At 35.7% G+C, this 24,019-nt stretch overlaps 1 protein-coding gene across 1 annotated transcript in view; it reads left to right on the top strand.

Annotated features, from left to right (window-relative positions):
• Positions 1 to 2,109: 2,109 nt before the first annotated feature.
• The window catches only part of nalf2 (NALCN channel auxiliary factor 2), a 111,509-nt gene continuing 89,599 nt past the window's right edge, over positions 2,110 to 24,019 (top strand). Inside the window, exon 1 of the mRNA XM_088926047.1 lies at positions 2,110 to 2,832. Coding sequence (XP_088782173.1) covers positions 2,110 to 2,832 — 723 coding nt within the window. The remainder of the gene's footprint in view (positions 2,833 to 24,019) is intronic.

Genomic DNA, 24,019 nt, shown 5'->3' on the forward strand with positions numbered 1-24,019 from the left:
ATCAGTGCTTCAACGTTGTTAATAGCAGCTTTCAAATCAATTTCATTTTATTCTTTATTTAATTTTCAGTAAATGCATTTTAGGACAAGGGTATAATCTTTATCCTGGCACATATTTCATTTGAACTAAAAAATGAGTGATCTGACGTTACCTTAATTCCAACGACCATTTGTTAAACTCGCCTGCAAATAAACAGCTTCTGGGGGGAAAAAGAACCCACATTTTTTTTAAATGTAATCATTGCACTTAAAGTATTACATTTTGAGATGAATTTATTTACCAACAAGCTAAAATACTTTCGTTTTCCTGGACATTTGTGTATCTGATGCGTAGAACTCCGCAGAATTCACAGAATTCACATTTATCGGTATTAGCAAGCTGTGTCCCAGTAAATATCCTTCAGGACCCAATAAGTGTAATGGGGTGGTAGAATCTGTGGCGAAAATGTCTCTCTAGAGGTTAAATGTAGGAGCTGTCCTTCAGCACCAGTTGTTTGGGGCGCACTTGAGTTACATTTGCCCTGTCGTAGTTAAAAATAATTCAATCGACCGGATACATTTTACCAACTAAAATATATGAACATGTGAGAATATAAGACAGGAATGTCCATTTCCAACAGAAACTCCATTTTCATCAGTAACGTACTTAAAGAAAGCCCTATAAGAGACGGCATCGAAAAATGAAGTAACCGAAGGAAATGTGCTACTCCCACTACCTTCAATAACAGGCTTAAATCAACATTTTGAACAAAAGTCTTTGTACAGCGAGTAAACAAGTACCAGCGAGAAAAAAACACCAAATCACTGCTCGGTTTATTTTAGTTTTTAGTTACTTTTAACGGAATATGATATTTATGTGACATTTGAATAATCTACTCACAATAACGGAAAAACAGTCAATTTGCTTACAAGAGCATTTTAATTCCCACAAATGCGATTGATGGGAGCAACACTTCTCATTTTGAAATGAATCATCGATAAAGTACTTTTCAACAGAGGTTATTTAGCGTTTTAATGCAAGGCCAGTCGTTAAATGAAACAACACATTGCTCTTCTAAATATGCCACGACGAAATTAACCTTGTGCTCAAGTGTGTTTGTTTTTGAGATATCACCATTAAGCGTTGGCAGTGTTACCATGTATTTTAAGTCATAAAAACGAGCTATCATTACACACCCAGATCGAAGTCGTGTTGAATTGTTTGATCACCACAACATAAAATAAGCATGGAATTGTTTTACAAGCTGGGTACCATAAAGTTAATTAAATCAGATAGCATATGGGCAGAAGCGGCGGGATAAATCACGGTTAAAATCCGGTGGCATACAGTTAGACACGCTGACACTTTCTAGCGTATTGCTGGGTAGGAATATACGACAGAGTGGGTGCGAATGTTGCAAAAAGCACAAGTTGCTGATGTGATGGTCCTTTATCGAGTCGTGTGAAACGGTGTCCGGTTTTTTTAAAGACGCCTCACATTAAACCTAGAGGTAATCGGTGAATGAATGAAAGCGAGAGGTGGTGAATGAATGAAGATGGTGTGAATGGGGAAGTGAAAGTGGAGACTGGAGCTACAGAATTGAGCGAGCGCGCAGGCGCCCCCCCCCCACCACTCCCCACCCCCCTCAATTTAATCAATTTCTCAAGGTGTTCTCTGCAAAGCTGAAGATGGCGACAGACTGAAAAGGGGAGCAGAAGGGGGAAAATCAGGATGACGAGAAGCAAATACAGCCTTTTGCATCAGAAACGGAAGAAAAAATAAGACCTATCCTCTTGGTTAAGGATGACAGTTGTGAGATTTATTCGTTATAAGTGCTATGCGTTTCCCGAAAGCTGCTAAAGGGGTGTTGAGGATGCTGAACAGGATTTTGCAACATTCTGAAATTATGGGTGTATAGGGAAGATTCTGTCGGGCTTTTTTTTTTCCTTTGCAATGGATCGTCCTGAAATTTAAACGCAGAGGAGGGCAAAGTGGATTGATTTCTTATTTCATCACAAGAAAAAATGCTGCCCATCACCATGTTGCAAAGGAGGTAGGTGACATTGTTTTGGGGGAAAAATTGGAGAGGAGAAAAACCAACTGGAGATCGCTTTTGTCTCCCCCTAAAATATGATCAGGGGTGCTTGGATGTATCGAAGGGAAGATGATGCCGTGTTAAAAATCTGTTGTGCACCCAAACAAAACGACAAACCCTGCGCCGATTCCGAGAGGGCACAGAAATGGCGAATGTCTTTGGCATCCCTCTTATTTTTCACTGTCCTTCTTTCTGATCACCTGTGGTTGTGTGCTGGAGTAAAACTGAGGTGCAAGGATAGGGGCTTTCGTAAAGCATGGAGCAAAGCAACTGATGGGGATCATCTAGTACTAAATGAGGGGAAGTGTGATATTTTTCTAAGCAATTCGACCAAATCTGCTGCTCCAAGTCCTCATTGCACTGATGCTCAAAACCACCAAGATCTGGAGTCAGCCTGCACCAAATTGCGTTTGCAAAAACCAGGCTTTGGATCTTCATTTACATCACCTTCATCGTTATCTTCACGGTTATTACTGGCTTATTTTAGGAATTTTAGCCTTTCCTTTTGTGATTCTTATACAATCTCTGACCTGCTGTTGGGGATGGCTAACCCAGACAGTTTGAATTGCAGTCTTCAGAACCTGATTTGGGATTTGGGTAGAGGCGGTGGGGACGATTGGGATGTCTGCAGCAACTGCATCCAGGCATACATGAGGCTGGACCAACACGCTCAGGAAAAATATGAGGAGTTTGACTTCCTCTTTCTCAAGTACTTATCAGAGGAATATTCAGTCAGATCATGTATAGGCGACTGTAAGGTAAGGAGTCACTACTTGTTGGATACGCAAATCGGATCTCTCCTGCACGTCATTCTATGCACTTATACGGGTCTCTGTCTTAAAAGAAAACGCATATCAGAAGATTTTTTCTCCGTTGTTGACATACAAAACGTGATGTACTTTTGCAAACATAAAAACCGGTCAATGAAAATAGTTGAACATATTTTTTAAACAGCCTGTTGTAAACTTTGCAACTTCGCACGCGGTAAACACAGCAAACATGATTCAACTTTAACGCGTAAAGTCTATCCATTTTTTATTTATGGGTCTGCTAAGCTTTTACGAATCAGGTAGTATCTTTCTAGCACCACACCTGAGTAAAATAATCTAATTGCATGAAAACTAGGAAGTGTAGGCACTCATAAGTACCCCTAGAGTGAAAACAGGTTATAAACTAAACCGCAAAGCTCTGAAAAGACACTGTACTACAGCTACATCTTTATGAACTGTGGGAAAAATCCGCAAAGTATCCATATTTCTCGGTTTTGACCAAGTTCGTGTGTGAAGATCACACGGCCTGAACAACAGTCGAACTCAAGTCTGTTCATGTTTGGAAAACATTCAGCAAAAGATCCACAAATACAAAATACACTGCAGTTTAATTAAAAATAAACATGGTAATAAAATAAATCAATAATTAACGAGTAGTATTTCATGCTACCTTTAAATGTGAGTGTTTAATCTCCTGTGTTTACTTTTCAACGTATGTTATATAGTAAAAACAGAAGAGATCAAATATTTTACATAGGCTTTGCTGCGGCCTAATAGTATTATTTACAGTATATCTCTGTGTTAATACATTCAAGTTCCCAGGATAACTGATGTCTTTTCATGGCCTTCGTGGATGCTATCTTTAGCTCCAGGCATATGTGAGTGTAAGTGGAATAAACCACTGCAGTACAGCTTTGTCTTATCCCCAAAACCCACAAAAAAAGAAATATTGAAGTATGTAAATATTATTTAATATTAGATACAAAAAATTAAGCTGTGAGTTCCTTTATTTAATAACGCTGATAAGTATTAATAGACATTTAAAAAATTCGAATTATCCCAATTTTCCTATTTTAGTTACAGGCAGTGTGCAAAAAACAACAACAACAACTAGGCAATTTTTAAATTGAAATTTTGACTTCTGTTTTTGTACGTGGTTTCAATCACAATTCAGAGTTTCTGGCCTCTCTTTCTCTGTGTAAAAGGTGGACATTAAAAAAATGGAAAATGTTCTTTAATGTTGGTATGTGAAATACTATAGGTCTGTTGTATGGTATTGACTGGAGTGGGGTTTTTGTTGTACTTTTCTTTCAATCCTACTTTTGTTTCTAGGCTGTATCCATACAATCTTGTTTCTTGGTTCAGAAGCTAAGCATGGTTATGCCTGGCATATTCTTTGATGTGAGGCTTATAAGAAATACTGGTTCAGGCAGTTGGGTGTTCGTGTCTCATTAAAGGAACTCTCTCCTCTAGGCCTGTACTGAACCCTTGCCCTAATTTGGTGTTAATAGCGCTATCATGCTGTAGGTTCTATTATCTATTTTTAATGAGAACTTAAGCAACCAAGATTCTGTCTTTCCTGTGAGCATTAAAATCCCACAGCACTACATAAAACAAGAGAAAAGATGTGAGCTGCAGTGAACTAGCCACATTTAAAAACTACTAAAAGAATAGCATAGCTAAATATCTTTCCCCCTCTAATCTTAGGATGCAAAGACCACATAATTGACTGTTGTTGCATCACACAAATTACAGCTTTATGTGCTTGTGAATAACAAACACCCACAGTATTTCAATTTCCTCCAGAACCCCCTATGCTCTATAATAGTTTTGTGAGTAAGGCTCAAAATGTGGGAGCATAGCACACACACTGATACAAACAGCACATGTCTTAGTTTCAAAGTCATCTGCTTTCAGTTTTGTCATCAAAAAGTCTAAAGAATCAGGCAGATACCCAGTGGTAAAATATTTCCATGAAGAAAGTAAATGTTTTTTAACACTGATGAGAGAACTAGGTCATCTCCAGATACCCAGGAGATCAAGCACAATGCTAACAAATCATTCTGATGCCCTAACCTCAGTGAAATGCACTGCAGTGACTGTTCAACACTGGCCATGAATTAATTATCCAAAAAGTCTTATCTGTACAGTTCAGAGTGTAAATAAGGATAGTAAACCAGTGCTAGAATGTAATATGAAAATATTTTTAATAATAGTAATAATTCATTATTAGTAGTAATATTAATAATGCTAACATTTAACTATTATTATACATTTCTTACTATGGTGTGCTATATATTTCTGAGTTTGTTGATTATTAATTGATTTCAATAAGGTTTAAAGCAGTCTGTAAACACAGAGGAAGACATGGCATGACAAAAAGATTACTGACATTTTGGTTCATCCCATATGATCTCTATTGAGAAAGGAGGAGTATTAAGCTGTCGAATTCAGTTGTCATTAGAAAAATAGAAAATAAATTACTGAATGTATAAACTTTGAAGATTTCATGAATACAATGTTACATAAAACTAGAAAAAAAATTAAACCAATATTCTCTTAATTATTTTTTACATTGCTAACATTGAACTATTCACTTTGAAAAGTTGTTTTTATTTTTTAATGTAAGAAGAATATAAGAAAACAAGTCATAAATATTGAAAAATAAAACAGATTCACGTATTCGCAATGTCAGTACTTAGAGGGTATTCATGAACTTTTAAAACAAAAAAATCTAAGTGATTTTCATTACATGGCTGGGGTTTAGAGCTTTGCTGGTTCAGTCAGATGATAAAAGGGCAATGGGTCATTCAGTTCATTCAGTTTATTTGAAATACATAAAAAATATAAAAAAAGCATTTGGCTAGCAAGTGAACAGTGCAGTGATTACTCTTTGCTTCTTCATATTGATTTTGACATGACTGCATAGATTTCCAACATCAGGGATAAAAGCAGTAAAAATACTCTGAAAAGGTAGTATTTTATGTCTGGGTCTCAGTATACATTTAATTTTCAGTTCACTGGACTAAAGGAGGCAATAAAAATAAAAATCTCCTTAAAGTGTGGTATGTTTTAGAGAGCTTTTTGTTAATGTGATCTTTTCTGGTCTTGTTTCTGTGCAGAGGCTGGTACAGTATATAGCACAGAAGACTTTGTGGAGGACATTAAATGAAGATCCCCTGAGAGTTGCTGAGTTAGAGTTCTCAGTAAAAATATGTACAACAGTTTAACAAGTGCAAAGGAAGACATAATATATGTATTGAAATGAAACTATGTATAACAATAGTAGTTACATGTCTACTTTTTCTGAGTCTGGTAAAGGATGAATTGATTGCACTATTAACTGAGAGAAATTCAGCTTTTATTCAGCCACAATGTATTTTAGTGAAAGGTTTGAGGGTATTCAGGGTATTCTGTCTTCCTAGATCACTTCACCTCAAGGGAATGTTTACAGAGTTTCAGTTCATAGGAGTACAGGAGGAGAGAAGGTAAAACATTTTTAATGTAAACATTTTTGAAATGTGAATGTGGTAAAAAAAAGTTTAAGTTAAAAACATGAAACTGTAGCCTAAATACTCTTTCTGTCTGTACACTAGATTATCATACCTGTTACCACGTAAAAACACTAATCGACAGTATGATTTCTGAGTTTGTTGTTTTTAAACTAAGACAGCTGCAGTCAAGTTGTCAATGTGAGTACATTCTGACCGTGAGATTTATGTCTTCCATGTGTTTCTTTCTTTTAATTTAGAAAAAGTTAGTAATGTCAAAAGCGTAACATGCTCAGTATTTATACAAGACTATTGCTAGTATAAGGTGAAAGAGAATGTCAAGAGTACGTATCAAATTATATTATAATTTGTTATATTATAATATATTATAATAAGTTATATTTGTGCCTTCTTACCTTGTTACTGTATATGCAATCAGAATCTCTCCTTACAAAAAAATTAAAAAAGGAATTAACTTCTTCTGAAAAGCCTTCATTAGTCTACCAGCATGAAAATGAGTTCTTTCTGAAATTTTTATTACTATATCAGAAATTTTATAAAGTAAAAATTTTATTTGGGGATTGGAGAGCAAAAATCAGGTGATTTATTTTTATCAGATTTATGCAACAAGAGACATAGTCTCTAACTTTTGCTTATGTGTATGCCTTGCAATGAACTGATGTCCTCTTACACTCTATAGTCTCATGATTCTGGAAGGCCTTACCAGGAAGCTTTCTCTCTGAAAATGGATTCAAATCTTGCTGTCTGGTTTACATTTACTGTATAGGTTTATAAAGATACTCTTTTTTGGTTTTGCTTTTGTTTCTTCATGAAGGCTCTGCATGCTGTGAGAAAGCAATATTTCATTAGGCAGCATATATTTTATGCGTCATTCATTCAGTTGTGAGCTGATTCTCAGAAAGACATTGCTTTTTGCCTGAAGACAGACATGTTTGAAATGTATCTCAGTGAAACGTAAAGAACAGAGAAATTAGTACAGCATTTTTAAGCTGAATACACATAGTTTTTGATGTTTTATTGGTGCATTGGAAAATGGAAAGGTTATATTCTTCCACAAGAGCCATATTTTTGCAATGCAATGTTTAGAGGCATTGTATTTCCAATTAATTTAACCTTTTTCTAAAAAATGAATGTGTAACTCAGTCGTTATCTTAATTCTGAAACCCTCACATAGCGTGAAAATTGACAATCTGATGTGCATTCACACTGGAATCATTTTTTAACAAGAATTATTATTAAGTCACGTCCCTACTCTCTTTTGCTAACATGAAATGGGAAAAACAGATAAAGATAAGGCCATCCTTCAGAAAATATTCTTTGAGGAGATTTTATGTGTGGTCTTTAGTATAAAATTTAGTCAATTCTCAATGTTTTAATTGTGTGTTAAAATGTAAGTTTGATTTCATCCAGACAGAGCTTTATAATTCAGTGGTACCAACTAAATAATGAGAGAAATTCCTTCAGCAACACACTTGAAGGATTAAATCTCTACAAGGTTCCTTTCATTATGAAGTGGCTTCACCAGTTCAATGACATTTGAAACTCTGAGGCTTTCCAATATAAAATAAAGAGGAATACCACATAGAATGAAATGTAAATACTTTACAAAACTAACATCAAAATAATTCTCTGCTGTCAAATTGCAGTTTGCATCTTAGACCCATGCACCTTCCAAAGAACCAGAAACTTGCTTTGTCTAAGTATGACTCAGTTTTCATAATTTTCTTCCATTACAGTATTTTTTTTATTTAGACTAAAACATGCAGTATACTCCCATCATGAAGTGTTCTTTCAGGACCCTATGCAGACAACACAATCTGGGGAGGAGTGAGGAAATCACGGGGAAAAAGGCATGCAAAAGAGCTGGAAGGAAAACAGGGGGCGCAGGTGTTCAGGGGAGGTGTGGCCGAGGCAAATAGTCCAAGGGAGTCCGAGGGAAATCCATGGGTGTAGCAAAAATCCAAGGCCGAGTAATCCATCCTGACAGACAAACAGAGTTAAAAGCCGGAACGGGATCCGGCGGAGGGACGGGTGAATAAAAGGGGGGTCAGGATTCAGAAGGTCAGGATGCCGTGATGAAGCCTGTGCCGTCGAGTCCCTCCTGGATTCGCAGATAGGCAGGCTTCCGGGCGTCCATCTTCCAAAGCTGAGCCCAAATTGGCAGGAATGTCTGGCTTTTATAGCACGGGGGGCTGGAACCGGAGGCAGGTGCGGGAGATGAGTATAAAACAAGGAAGGGTTGGAGCCTCCTTAAGAGGAGGGGTTTACGAGCGTGACAACTCCACAACAAAGCTTTGCTAATGCTACAAAAGAGCACACAATTAAGTAATAAATGGAAGTTATTAACTGAAGTTCATGAGGCATATCAAGTGAATCTCACACAGCTGTACCTGGTCACCATCATTATGATACTACAGTAGCTATATACAGTATACTGAACTTAAACGCCTCCCTTTGCAATCTGTGCCTTCATCAGCATCCACCCCACCTTCATCTTGCAGCTACCCTTTAGTCCACCCAGTCTAAATGGGGTTCAAGCCTAGGGCCAGGAGGCCACCCATTAACTAGCACATTAATCAAATGTTTCTCATCAAGTATTCCGAGCACTTACAAAGCATTCAATTCTTGGATCCTGTTGTCCCTAGTGAAATTAGATAATTGGTCAGTCCCAAAGAGACTGAACATTACTACAAAAGAAATAATGCATATTGATTTTACATAAGTATTTAGAACTTTTGTTTTGTACACTCATTGTCTCCATATAATTTAAGCAGATATATTTTTATTTCTGAATGTTGTGCCCTCTATGAAAAATAACAATTTCCAAAATAAGACTTTTAACAGTGATTTCCCGTTGTTTAGCAAATATTATAAAACATTGCATTTAACAGCCTTTAAACTCTCTACAAAGCTATCCTTTGATACAGCTATTGTTGTTACACAATTTAAGATATAATTATACATAATTGCTACACATAACAAGCTTACACTTTCCTTGAAAAAGACAATGCTATACAGTATAATAAGCGCAAGACTCAACCTTACAAGTCTTATCTGACTATTCTTCCTTCTTTGTATACTGCATTTGAAGTTGTTTTAAAGACTTAAAGGTGACTCTGAACAAGGTAAAATGCTCATTGCACAGTTGTGAAGAGTTGGTATAATTTTAGACAAATAGAGGTAGTCAATAAAATTCATTAGAGAGCACAATTTCCACTTGCAAGATATTAAAAATTGACAAGCATTTTTATGGAATTTTTTAATGCTAGATGTACAGCCTGGTACCATGTCACTTTCCAACATTTATGATTAACAGACTTAATTAGCAGTGGAGAAATACAAATACGTTATTACTAAAAGGGCTGCATTTTTAATAAGTAATTAATTTAAGTAATGAATAATTAATGAGGAAATATTTTGCTGAATGCAACCACAAAAGTACAGTAATTATTTTAATCATTTTAGGACATTAATTACAAATGTATATACAATCCATACATAAATACACAAACAGTTACTACTGTATGTGTTCTCGTGCTACTGTACATGCAAATACGTTATGAAGAGGGACAAAAAGGAGAATCCCTTGTTTTCTATGGTCAACATTCAGAACAATTGATTCTCTAATGCAATATTATGAAATGCAGCTATTATGAAATTATTATGAAGTGGTTTCCTGCTTAATGTAATAATACCCTATTATTGTTGTACCTGACTGTTGCTTTAGGTTTCAGAATAATCTTGAAAAGAAGATCTTGGAGAATACAGAAAGCCTAAGTGTGTATATTAAATTTTTAATCAAGTTAAGCCCAGAATTGTTGTTGTTTTTAAATCAAATGAGGATGGTTAATTAGGGTATTTCAGGGACACCAAATTAAAGACCAGCTTGGTTTACATTTGTAAATGCAGGTTGTTGATGTATCTAAACAACTTTGGCAACATGAAATATGCAATAAATAACCAAACATACAATGAATATTCTAGTTTCTATGGATAACGTGCCGTAGAGAGAGAACACTAACAATAATCAACAACAGGGAACAAATCTGAAATTATGTCCCTAGACTTCTATGAGCAAGATAAGACATAAAAACAGTACAATATAATTGAATAAAATAACGTTGTTAAATGAAATGCTTTTAAGCTACTGGAAATGATTCTATTAATAATGAGATCCAATGTTGCTGATAAATCAGGAAGTACAGGAGAGTCCCAGAAATGCAGACTCTACCTTTCTTTTTCGCTTTTGTGTTTGAAAAAGTGTGATTTTCAACCCAGATTTTTCTGTAATATGTTAATACATGAAGTACCTATAGTTACGCTGTCTGACAAAAGATGAGCTTGCATCTGATATGGACTTAGCCTGTGTACAAGCAATTATTCATGATATGCAGAGTGTCATTAGACATGATAAATTGATTAGTGTTATCACACAGGAGCTAGTTTTACAGTAGATACACAGCCTAAAGTTTTAGAAAGACTGTAAAAGAAGACTCCTTTTTACATTCTCAGATGTATTTATATTGTGCACCTTTTATATATTGTACGCTAAACAACATGAGTATACAAACAAATTACAAAGATTATTCAGTTGTATTAACTTTTTAATCAATTTAACTCTGTAGCTATCTGCAATTTTATGCAGTTATGTAGATCTTCATGCATACTCATATGAGTATGCATACACATACACTCATATGAAAGGCAATGTGCTCAATAAAACACTGCATTATAAAAGCTTGTTATGTTTTTTCAGGGAGAAAAGAAAAACAAAAAATGCAAGCATCAGGGTGTGGCTTCTTCCCACAGTTCAGCCTGTAATGGCCCTTGTCAGTGCCACACTGCTTCATACAATATGTCTTTAAATGCTGCGGGCCATTTTCTTACAACAAACCCCAGAATAATCTGTGGTCTTGTCAGAAATCATAAACTCTGTATTTCAGACACACTCAATTATGTCTAGTGAAAAAAATAGGACTGAACACAGAATGGCATTGCACATTGCAGGAAGGAGAACATGCCAGCTCCTGTTGTAGATTACAGCACAATGACATGAAATCCAGAACTGATCAACTATGCTAGGTTTTGATAAAAGAAAATTGAAGCTACTAGTTATTTACTAAAAACAAAATTACCTGAACAGAATGTTGTTCTCTTCTACTACCTTGCTCTTGAAAGTGCTTTCTTCAAATCATGTTTTTAGACATACAGTACTGTACTGTATACAACCGAATTGCATAAGGACAACAGCAGACTAGCCTGGAAGAGGATGGGTCAGGGGTGGACATCAGTGAAATCAGTAGAATTTGTGAGGAACTCCATTCAACTTCACAAATATACAGTATAGCTTTGTGGAGAAAACAGTGAAACTGTGTTATAGTGCTGTGATGCTGCCTATTATCCATGGGCTTCTCAATGCAGAAAAGCAAAAGCCGTTCTTCTCCAAACTGGTCATATTGTAGTTTCCAAACTTCCTCAAGGTTTCTACATACAGCAAATTGTATTTCACAAATGAGATTCAGAAGTATGATCAGTGGAAGCTTTTTGGGAGCCAGGAGATCCTGGGCTTCAGTCCCAGATTGAGACCTGCTCTGTGACTTTGAGCGAATCATTTAACTCCTACATCTCTTAGTCTCAGACTGATGTACAGTATGTAAATGTGATCACAGAAAATAAACAAAGTCCATTAAATGTGTGGATTGCTGTTATTTTATGAAGAATATTTTGCAATGTATTTATTTTAAAAATAATAACTACTGTTTCATATTTAGACTGCTGATAACTATGGACATGGTGTATTAATACAATGCAAAATTTAAGATGCACTCACATTTTTATCATTACAATATTCAGAGAATACTTTGATTTTACATCAGCTACAGAATATATACCCAAATAAAAAGTTTGTGTTTAAAATAAGACTCACAACATTTCCAGAGGTCAGAGTTTAGAGAATACTCAAAATATTCCTACAGCATATTCCAAGTTGCTCGTTCAGCAAATCAATCAACATACGCAACATACATAATTCAGGTTTTATTGCATGTTAAATTAAAAAACAATCTAACTCTAATATTTTTATATAATGTACTAATGTACTGGCAAGTTCTTAGCACAAAAATGGATAATAGCAGATCATGAAATACTTCCTGTCATCTGTATTCCCTGCTCTCTAACTAACTGATAAAAAATAATGCTTCCTAAATTTAAAAAAAGTCAAATACAGTATAGCTTGGAACCTGCAATCAATAAGCAAGTTAACTCAGTTAGACACATTAGGAAAGTTTTTTTACGCTAGAGAGCATTTAATTAAAAGTAGTCGCAGTCAGCATCAATATAAAGATCTGAACGCAAATTAAAGATCTGAAAATACAGGAATGCATTACAGAAACTTCATGAGTTGTTTATCTCCAGATCACACATACCACTCAGTAATATGAAGCAACTTCCAGGCCATCATGGGTTGCATTTTCATGACCCCTTACAAAAGACTTCATGAAACTCATTAACAGTGCTGGGTATGTGTGGATATTACAGCCTATCTCTGTGCTGCAAAAAAATTAAATTACATTCCTTCTTGTTAATGGCTTTAATGACTGATCTCCCTGATATTCTTATCCAATTCACTCTGCATGCAAAATACAAATTAATAATAATAATTTATCTTTCATATCAACTAAACATGACCTTTGGCATTTTACCTGAGCATATCAAAATTCTAATTACCCGTAAAACATGGGCTCATATGGATGGGTTTACTGTTTCAGACTTTAATTTTTTCTTTAAAATGCAGTAAAAGAATGTTTCTGTGTCACCTTAATTTATGTAATTCTCTCTATGAATAAATGTAAGTTTAAATTAGGCTATGAAAATTGTTTATGATTATGTATAATCCTTTATTTTATTTTTCCAGAAGACACAACAAACACACAAATTTACAATTTTCACAAATGTTATGAAAATTATAGTATGAGTATGGCTTGGGTTATTATGAATAGTCTTTAAGTAGGTACTAGAATGGCATTTTCAAGAATTCTAAACACGCTACTAGGTGAGAGAGACAGGAATATTTGTAAATGTGATAACTGAAACACTTCGTACAGCACAGCTGCAAAATTTCAGAAAATACTGCTGTCAGTTACAATTAGAATCAACACTTTTTTTTCTTATGTACTTTGGATGTACACTATCTATTTATGGACAAATGATGGGTTGTCTTACTTGTAGGTGTTAAAAGAAAGAGACAGATTTGAAATGACAATCCATGTAGGCAGGAACTTTAAAACAGACATTTTTAGTAAGGCTGGACAGAGGTCGATGATGTCAAATTAAATTCTTAAGGCATGTTTCTAAAGTGGCAAAGAATTATTGCTCTTTCTTAGGAAAGATGAGAGTCACGAGATTTTTTTGCAATGTTTTTTACAGTGTTCTACAATGTTTCATAGTCACCTTGTGACCCACAGCAGAAATTAATAGTAATATTAAAACAACATTTATGTTCTTAAGTGACATACAGTATGTATTTTTTTATATTAGTAAATCAGAATTCTTCTGAAGAACCTTTTCTCTTTCAGGAGCATTCCAAAATCTCACTGCTTATTCTTGACCTACCTTAAAACACATGCTTTAGAACATACAGTTTCTCCTATATAATTTATATTTTTGAATAAGCATCAAGATGATGTACTGTTAACTGCAAAAAAAGTAAAAATGATGTACTGTGACTGTCTTTTGCTTTTAGTGATCAGTTAATTACCCTTTTGTTAAGTTTATTTCAAGGCTGTGACCTGTCAAACAAAGAAACAACTGAATGTCTTGTGTACAGAAACCTAATAATGGTTTTTACATAAGGAGGTGAAGATATTTAATGATAGGGTAAATTTTCTAAGAATCCTGTCATGCAGGTTTGACCCTGTGATCCTTATGAAATACATTTCCAAATTTACTTTACTTTTGCATATGTTTTTGCATGTTTTTTTTATTTTTAAAGACTACATGTCAAAAATGACTATGCATAATCCTTGATTTAACAGTAAAGAAGTCATGTCTTTAAAAAGACCTTAACTACATGAAGACATTCAAAATTATGTAAAAATATCTTTCAACTGTATTTTCACTGAGAAATTATTCAACATTATATAATTTAGCAATACATTTGTATATATCCAAATCAGTGTGAATCGTGAAGCATGTTCACTTACGTGAATGTCAGTTTAATTTCAGAATGAAGTGACAAAAGCTCATCATAAGCTTTGACATTTTGAAAAGCAGATGTGATGCATTTATATAGCAATGTGTAGCATGTAGTACTCAATTTAGAAAGGGACACTTTTCCGGATAGAGTAGTTAAAGAATTGCAGTAGGTTCAGTTGACCTTTGAAAAATGCATTTGAGGCCAATGGATGAAAATTTATAGGACAGAATATAGTTTGTGTCCTAAGCAGTGCTCTGGCGTACTCCTGTGATTTAAACCATTGCATTGACCCGTGGTCAATAATTTATTAGATCTTGCTTGGCGGGGCACCCAGAGAATCCCAGGAGCCACGGACAGGGCACCTTTTTGGTGAAAGGGCACTTAATCATTATTAATCTTAAGAGACTGAACCTTTCTGATAGAAATAAGTGGAGGTGTCAGTGATACAATCTGGTTGACAATATATGGCTGGTCAGCATTTTACACTCTCACAGCAAGCCAGAGAAACTCACAGCTACACTTAAATTAAAGGTTTGACATGATGTTTCGTTAAGTTTCTTGTGTTAAGCCAGCATGTTTATTACACAGTGAGTTTTGATGAAAGATTCATTATTGTAGCATCATGAAACAGTTTGATATTTGGAGGATTATATTCTTATTAGCAGCTTCTATTTGTAGAAGCTATTAATACCAGTACTTATTAATAGCTTCCCAAGAGGCAAAATAGTATTAAAAACTTTCTCTGTGGATGGTATTGAGTAGAAGACTGTCCACACCTGACATACAGTATAGAGAGACCATATTGTCATCTATCCATTTTCTAACCGCTTCTTCCAATTCAGGGTTGCAGGTGAGCTGGAGCCTATTTTGGCAAGCAGTGGGCACAGGACAGGGTACACACTAGATCAGATGCCAGCCCATCACAGGGCACACACACAGACACAAATATAAACATGCTAGGTTTGAAGGAACAAGTAATAGGTTTATTCCATGCTGAAAAAAAAGAAGAAAGAAAACACAATGTTTCGGCCATGAAGCCTTCTTCAGGTGTGAGCTCTACGGTGAGCTCCACGGCTTCAGGTGAGAAGGCTCCACTGCCAAAACATTGTGTTTTTTTTCTTTTCTTTTCAGCATGGAATAAACCTTTTACTTGTTCCTTTGCAGCCTACGCATGCTGACACAGCTACCCACATGAACTATGCTAGGTTTGAGACACACTCAACCCTAGTGCCAGTTTTCCTAGGATCTAATTAAGCTACCAGTATGTTTTTGGACTGTGGGAGGAAATCGGAACACATGGAGGACACAAGCATGGGGAGGGGAGAACATACAAACTCCACTCAAATAGCATATCAGATTCGGAATTGAACTCAGGGCCCCAGCTAACCACTATGCAACCGTGGCCACCCTTTGGCTTCAGAATTTGTTTTATTCCTAAAATCAGTCATTTGTGGATACACTGCAGCTTCATGAGGCCAGAACAACATGTGTGGGAGATTAGCACTCTCTGGCAGTTTATGGACCCATATGGGTAAAAAATGGCCTCAACTGATTTTTCTTGCAGCCACTAAAGCCACATTTTCATCCACCAATTTCTGCTAGCGCTAAATTTAACTTAAGACAACTTGAATGGATTATGTTTTATTATATTCCAGAATTTTCCATGCATTTGACTGTTACCGGACATCTACAATATGCAGTTGTTTTTTGCTTTGTTCTTTCCACTCTAGAAGTGTCTAGAAGTGAACCCTCAACAAAATTGTAGTTGTGATCCCATGAGTGGTGGAAAATGTGGGACATAACATTTAAAAAGTCTTTCACCATCTTGGGTCTAAAGGAGTTGGGGCAGCGATAAGTGTTTTTTCCTTAAAAAATCAAATCCATATATTCTTTGTGTGTGAGCTTTGACATTCTTAAAAAGCATATCTTCCTACTATGAGGACCGAACAAATGTAGGCCTTCAACATCTTTAAACTGAAACAAATCTCTAGTGGCTGACAGTGATTCACAAAGCATCACTGTCATAGCTTTTTACTTTTACAAATCATCCTGAAATGCCCTCCATTTTTCACATTGCTCCAATGATGCTTTATGATTTATGAATTACCCTCTGTCCCATAGAAAATGGAAACCTATTAAGATGAGGATGCAGTGCCATGTAAATGTACAGTATTCAGCCCCTTGCACAGTTGTCATATTTTGTTGCTTTAAATGATACAATTTCATCATACTTTGAAGTAGCAATTAACATTTGTTACAAGTAACAAGTAAATAGATAATTTATATGTAAGGAAACCAAAAAGTTATAATTGCATAAATATTCAAATCTTTTGCTGTGACAAACTTAAAGTAATTTAGGTCATTCAGTGGCTGCGATGTGAGAAAATTTCAATGGGTCAACAATTTCCTGGTCTGTCCACAAACAGTGTACAGTGTACGGAAGTTTTGCACAGGTTTCTTGGTCATTCAAGAAACTGGAACATTTGGTCTAAATGTAAAGCGTTATATCTGACACAAACTCAAAATCATCCAACATACGTGTAGGACTCTCTCAAACCCACCTTGTTCTCAAATATGGTAGTGGCAGCATTTTATCAGAGTCCTCCTTCTCATCAGCAGGGATAGAGAAGTTTGCCAAGACCGATGGTATCATAGATAGATCTAGGCACTGGCAAATCTTAAAAGAAAATCTTCTTCAGACCTAAAACCTTTCTGCCAGTCAGTGATCCCACATACAAGGCCAAAGATGCACTGGAGTGGCTTAAGAATAACAAAGTGAATGTCTTTAAGTGGACCAGTCAAAGTTCTAACTTGAATCCCATTGAGAATCTATGGAATGGCTTGAAAACTGCTGTCCATAAATCAAAATCAACCTGAGAACTTCTGCCAAGGAAAATGGGTGAAAATTATACCAAGCCAGTGTGGCAGAGAACCAAAAAGATCTGTCTGTTATTGCTACCGAAGTTGCTTCCATCATATATTGAGTTCATGGGTCTGAATACTTCAATCAATATATTATATTATTTTCATTTAGATTTTGCAGACATTTACTGTAACTTATCTTCAGAAATCTTCTGAAAGTCAGAAGATTTCTGAAAGATAAGTCAATTAATGAGAGTGAAACAGCACAAGATTTTTGCCATGATTGAGAGGTGTTAAATGGTAATATATTTTACTATCAGTGTTAAATCTGAGAATAGGAAAGTAGTTTTAATTAGTGATAATGTATACCTTTAATTAATTTTGCATCAGTTTCAAAATATTGAGAGTGACAACATGATCAAGTTCTTAAAAATAGGAAGCAGACTCTATTATATAAAAGGCAATGGTATGCAAAGCAATAATGTTTTCAAAATATTAGTGAATAGCATCTTTGAAATATCCTTTTAAATAGAGGTCTCAAGTTTGTCATAAACAACCAAGAATCTTGTGGATAGAATTGATAACAGACTTAATGGTAGACAAGTCTCACTTACATTGCTCATTACAAATAATTTTGAAGCAACATTTAAAATAATGCTGATGCAAAGATCCCTAAATTGTGAAGTAATTATTCTATCTTCACTTGCTTTTTATAAACAAAAAAGAGTAATAAAGGGAGTCCATAACATACCAGACCCCCTTAAAACTTTCTCATAAAGACATGTTTTGTAGATAAATTAGATTATCTTATGAGTTTGAATCTCAGAGATAGAACTTTAATTTTTTGGGGTTATATTTCTCTTTGAACAAGTACCAGATAACATACTGTACATGGTGTAATAAAAGTGTGGGGTTGCACATCTTAAAAATCGCTTTAGCGTTAATGCAGAGAAGGAATCATTAAAGTTTAAAGGCGAGGGCACATTAATGTCATTTGGAGGACAAGTCATGGGGTAATAGCACAAGATAAATGGGAAGTGAAAACAACAATGAAAATAACAGGCAAGTGGAAATGACATGTGGGTTTTTGATGGAGGGATTGTGCCTTTGAGGAACTAGGCGAGAGGTGAGGATACCAGCACAAAGTGTCAATCAAAGCGTTCCGCAGCTGGCTAGCCCTGTGCTAGAATATCAATGAGGTCTGATTGATATTCCTGCAACATCCACTACAGGAGCTGCTCAATAACCCTGTCACATTGCCTTACCTCCAGGCATAGCCCATTGGCTTGGAGCTTGCGTCACCTGCCCAATCAGAGAGAGCCAAGCTTGGCCCAGCCCCTATTTTCTGGCTGTGCTGTCATCTAGAAGGCATTAGAATGCTGTTCAAGTCTGGCACTAGGTAGAGTGAGCATAGCTTAGCTGTCATTTGAAGGACAGTGACTCAGGGAAAATAATATATATAATATTATTTTCCCTGTTATATATATGTGTGTGTGCAAAGAGAATATGATATTTTTTTCTCATTCTACAAACTGTAAGGCTAACATGGAGTTTTCCTTTTCCTGTTCATAGTAAATGATTTAAATGGGTAAAATCTCTGTTTAATTGCTATCTGGCATAAAAAAAACTTTACCTGGAAGAATGAGTAATACGAGTATTCTAAGGGAGCATTTAATGTTGATGCAGCTCAAGGAAATATTCTGTGCTTATATTCTGACTGTGGAAGATAATGTTTTGCAGACAATTGCTTGTGTTTGTATTTACACCTCCAGCGTTAAAAAATAGTACTGTCTCCATACAATTTGCCTTTTATTGTTTGAGTAAAAATTATACCACATTTAAACAGTATACGTAATTTGCATTTGGTGCCCTTTGTGCTGTTTATCTGTTTAGCTGTTTATGGTATTTCTATCATACTTGGCCTTTTCTTGCAACCATTTTTCATTATCTACAGCTATCTGCATTGTACCTGTTACAGTTGGGCTTAGTTAGGACGTGTACATGTTCATATATACTGTAACTACTTGAAGACCATCATACTTTGAAAATGTATTCTAAAAGTGATACACATGATAAATCTGCTAATATAAAGTAATATTTAAATGAACATTTTAACGAAAACAAGAGGCTTTGATGTATTGTATGATCCCAAGGGTGAAAATATTGCATTGTTTTTCCAAATGGCTTTGATGCATGAAGAACAATGATATAGCTCTAAAGACCCCTGTGCATTTGACAGCCACATTAGACTGATGGAAATATACCTGTTATCAGGTCCACTGAGACTCTAATTGATCAATCAAACCTTTACATTTTATAATGGAGGTGAGTAATTGATTATTTATACCAGTTATTGTGTGATGGATATTTTTGTCCTTCAACTGCAACAAATCCAATTTCACAGTATGTTTTGTGATTATTTCATATTTAAATTTTAGTGAGTTAAGGATGTTCTACACTGCAGATTATGACATCCTTTTTTTCAGGACTGCACCGATTGTTAATTGATAATCATGACACAGATTACTCATTCTAAAGCACTGTATTGAGCTTTTAAAGACAGCAGATTAGGATTTTAGACATCCCTAATATATGCAGAACCTTATTTACACTGAAAAAATACAGAGCCATTTCAAAAAGTAAGTAATGACTTCTGTGTTTTAGTTACCATGGTGCTTCTCGAGGATTTTGATTTTAAACTCCCGTTAGGGTTAAGGTTAGGATTCCCACAGTACTTAGACACTTTTTAATTTTGTTGCTGTATTTTGGGTCCCAAGTGAATGCTAGGAACAGTCATACATTTCCCTTATCTTCAACTTTTATTTTTCTGATGTTTGGCTTCTTGTATTACATTTCAAAAATGGTATTCCAAAACTGAGTGAAATTGAAAATATCAAGAAAACCCATTCCATTGTGTAAACTCTTTCAATTTTGTCATTTTTTAATGGAACCAGAATTATAAACGGAGTCACAACTTGATTATTCTTGTAACCCTAACCCTAGCCTGGCCTGAAAAGCATGCTCAAATAAATACCATTTTAAGAGCATTTTTCAACTATATGAAAAACAGCCTACAGAAGGTACAAAATTTAAGAGGATACATTTTTAAAATGGTTTGTGCATGAATTTAAATGTTTTAAGGCCCATATTTTATGATTTGAGGGATATTTTCAAATCACATAAAAGGGGGGCTCCCAGAGACAGATTACAGAATTGCTCAGTTTAAAAGTATGTGAATGAACAAAACCCAGTGAGTTTGTTGCAGAAACAATTGCAAATGTTTGGAAGTCCTGTAAGCCTGCTAAGACATTCCAAAACATTCTTGCATGTGATCTGTATGAAAAATCTAGCCTGCTGCTATTAGCAGAAAATCTTGGATGTTTAGTATGTGGAACCTTTTCAGAGACATGAGTCAACAATATCAAAATACAGTCAACACAGTTGTATGGGAAAAAAGATTTCTTAGAGTTAATCTGTATATGAATCACTTTTAATTCTGTCATAAAAACATAAAGTAAAAAGAAAAATGTGCCACTGTGTACCATGGCATCCAGGCTGGATGTACTCTATCTAACGGGGTCCTGCCTGGGAAAACGAACCTGCTTAGCACTGCTGTAACCAGAGTGGACTTTCCCTGTTTAACGGTGTCCAATCTGGGAGAGCAGGGACCGCAAGGCCAGAACAAAAAAAAAAACTCAACCTATGCAAAAATGGTCAGCCTGCCCCGGTGGAGATGCACAGCAGGACAAGCAAAAAGAAAAGAAGGAAAAACGACGGTCTTACGCTTGGCCACAATTCCCTCCAGGACTGCCAGTGGAATACTCCTCCCCTGCCAGGAGGCAGGTTTTCTCATTTTTGTGGATCTTTTAAGGACAGCGGTTTTCAAACCCACAGAATCTCTATCAAATTGATTCAGGATTGTGACTGCACCACTCAAGAACATTCATTTTTTTATACTTATAGTCACTGCAGTGTAACTCTGCCCTTGTGTTTTGGATCATTGTCGCTCTGAAAGGTGAATTTTCACCTCGTCTTAAGTTTTTATCAGGTTGAGAAAGGTTTTTCTCTAGTATTTGCCAGTGTTTTGTTCCATTTTGTCCTTATTTTCTAACAAGCTTTCCGGTCTCTGCTGATTAGAAGCATCCCCATAGCATGAGTCCGCTACCATCGAGCTTCACTGTAGGGATGGTGTTGACAGGATGATGCACAGATTTATACTAGATGAAATGCTTCAGATTTTCACTAAAATGTTACACTGCTGTCTTGTTTGACCATAAAACCTGTGTTGTTACATATTTGCCATAGCACTTAAATGCTTTGTTACAGACAACATGTGGGATTTAAGATGGGTTCCCCACTGTGCCATACAGTACAGGCAAGCTTTGTGGAGTAAACAGGATATTGTTAGCTCTTGGACATTTTCTCCCATCTCAGCTGCTGAACTCTATAGCTGTTTCAAAGGTGTTGCTGGCCTCACAGTTGAGTGGCATCCCTCATTCTTTTCCTCCTTGCCCATCTGCTCATTTTGAAGCAATCTGAATCTAAGCGGTATCTGGGTGATGCAGTGCACCTTTCATTTATGTGATGATTGAGCAGATTGTGTAAAGATACTCATAGGGAGATTCAGAGACTTCAATTTTTGATACCTTTTTCCTGATTTGTGACTTTTAGTGACTTTATCCCTGATTTTCTTTTAAAGCTTCTTAGTATTAATGATGGAATCCTTGCTCGAAATTCACCACCTCCCCAAGGAAGCTCACAGGACAGGTCTTTTTACCGTGAAATCATGAGAACCACTGTTATTGTGTGCAAAATTAAGATTTGCCACAGAAAAAGGCTTGAATACTTATGTAATTGTGTCTTTTCCACTTTTCTTTAATATTAATGATCTATTTGCCTCCTGCTTTTTTTATATGTACAGCATGGAGTAGGCTGTACATATAACAAAAAAGCAATTGCTACTTAAAAGTGTCTAGCTTCAAAGAAATAAAATATGACAACCTGAATTATTTAGCAAGCCCCTGTGTCTTGCTTTGGAAAAGAAAAGCCCACGCCCTGAAAAACACATGCAGCATTCAATGAAAATTCAAATCGGAATTGTTTTCTGTTGAGACCATGGAAAGCAAAAAGCCACTGCTGTAACCTCATACAATTGCTTATTTCAGACTAGGAATTATTCTGCTATCCAGCAGTGTCCCATTGGCAAAACGCAGTTTGACAATTAACTGTAGATGTGGAAACTGGTCTTTTACACTGTTTGTATACTGTTTCCTGTTGAGGTATCACAATTTCTAGGATTTGGCATGTAGGGAAGAGTACGGTATGAAGTGGGTTGAATGCCGTGCTTTGCTGACATGTGTGAGACACGTTCAGGTACATTAAAAAAGGCAGTTAGGGCAGTCAAGAAGAGTGACATACTGACAGAAACATGTGATCAAATTACTACACTAATCTTTGAGGAGCTGAACGGAGACTTTACTTTGATCACCCTTAGGCTTGTACAAGGACTAGTGCTCTGTTCAATGAATGCAAAAGACAATGAAAAGTCTTGTCTGCCTAGGACAATAACATTAGCATATGAGTTGTCAGCAGAATTCTGGGCTGTTCTGCCACCTTTGCTTGAGAGGTTCTGTATGCTGCCATGAAAGTGTTAATGTTAGGTGAAACCACACCAAGATGCAAAGTCAAACTTGAAAATAAATACCTTTAGTTCATTACAATTGTTTTTACAGCCCTATTTTTTACCCTTCATACAGGTATTATAAATCAGAAGTGAGAAATTCAATTCTTAAGGACCACACGGTCCTTCAGTTTACACCATTAGTTTTTGAAAAGTGCCTGTAAAGCCCTGGAGGACTTGTGGTGCCCTGTGTGTTGTTAATGTTTATCTGAAAAGCATGCCCTACTGTATGCGGTTTGTACAGGGTGTTTTTGCGTGATTTCAGATAGGTCCAATCAGAGTGGCTTAAAGTGCTTCTTGCTTCAATCTTAATAATGTTGCTCTGAGTCCTGTTTCCCAAAGGAAATGCTTGTTTTATTTATGTTAATTTTTCATGTTCTTTGGTCCAGATCGTGAATGAAAATCTATAATGGACAGCCTAGAAAGATTATTTAGTCTCAGCTTTCTTCTGGTTAATTTCTGGCTAAATTGCAGAGTGAGTTCTAATGTTTTACCCTACATTTGCACCATTAGGCGGATACAAGTTAATTCAGTGTCTTTTTTAATATTAAAATATTTATGTTTATACACTTACAGTATACATGCATATTTCTGCACAGCATTACATTTATAGTATAAACATTTATATTCTGAGTGTTCTTTGAGGAAAAAATATATATTTTAGTCATACAAGAGCACATTTTAATTTAACTACAAAATTGTAATTTTCCTTAATTTCAATATATAGACCCAGGAACGAGATAGAACTAATCCCCATTAAAATGATCAGTTACAGTTCTCAGCTGATAATTCAGTGGTGTTGTTCCTGTATGTCATTCCTCTTTATTTTAAGAACATGTACTTGCAGATGATATACATTGTCTCTGGGGAAGCTGTTCTCATCATGGTCTTTATTTGGAGTATGTGTATCATAGTCGTCTTATCAGA

Source organism: Atractosteus spatula, chromosome 9 (genome assembly GCF_055471065.1).
Source record: "Atractosteus spatula isolate fAtrSpa1 chromosome 9, fAtrSpa1.hap1, whole genome shotgun sequence".
Classification (NCBI taxonomy): domain Eukaryota; kingdom Metazoa; phylum Chordata; class Actinopteri; order Semionotiformes; family Lepisosteidae; genus Atractosteus; species Atractosteus spatula.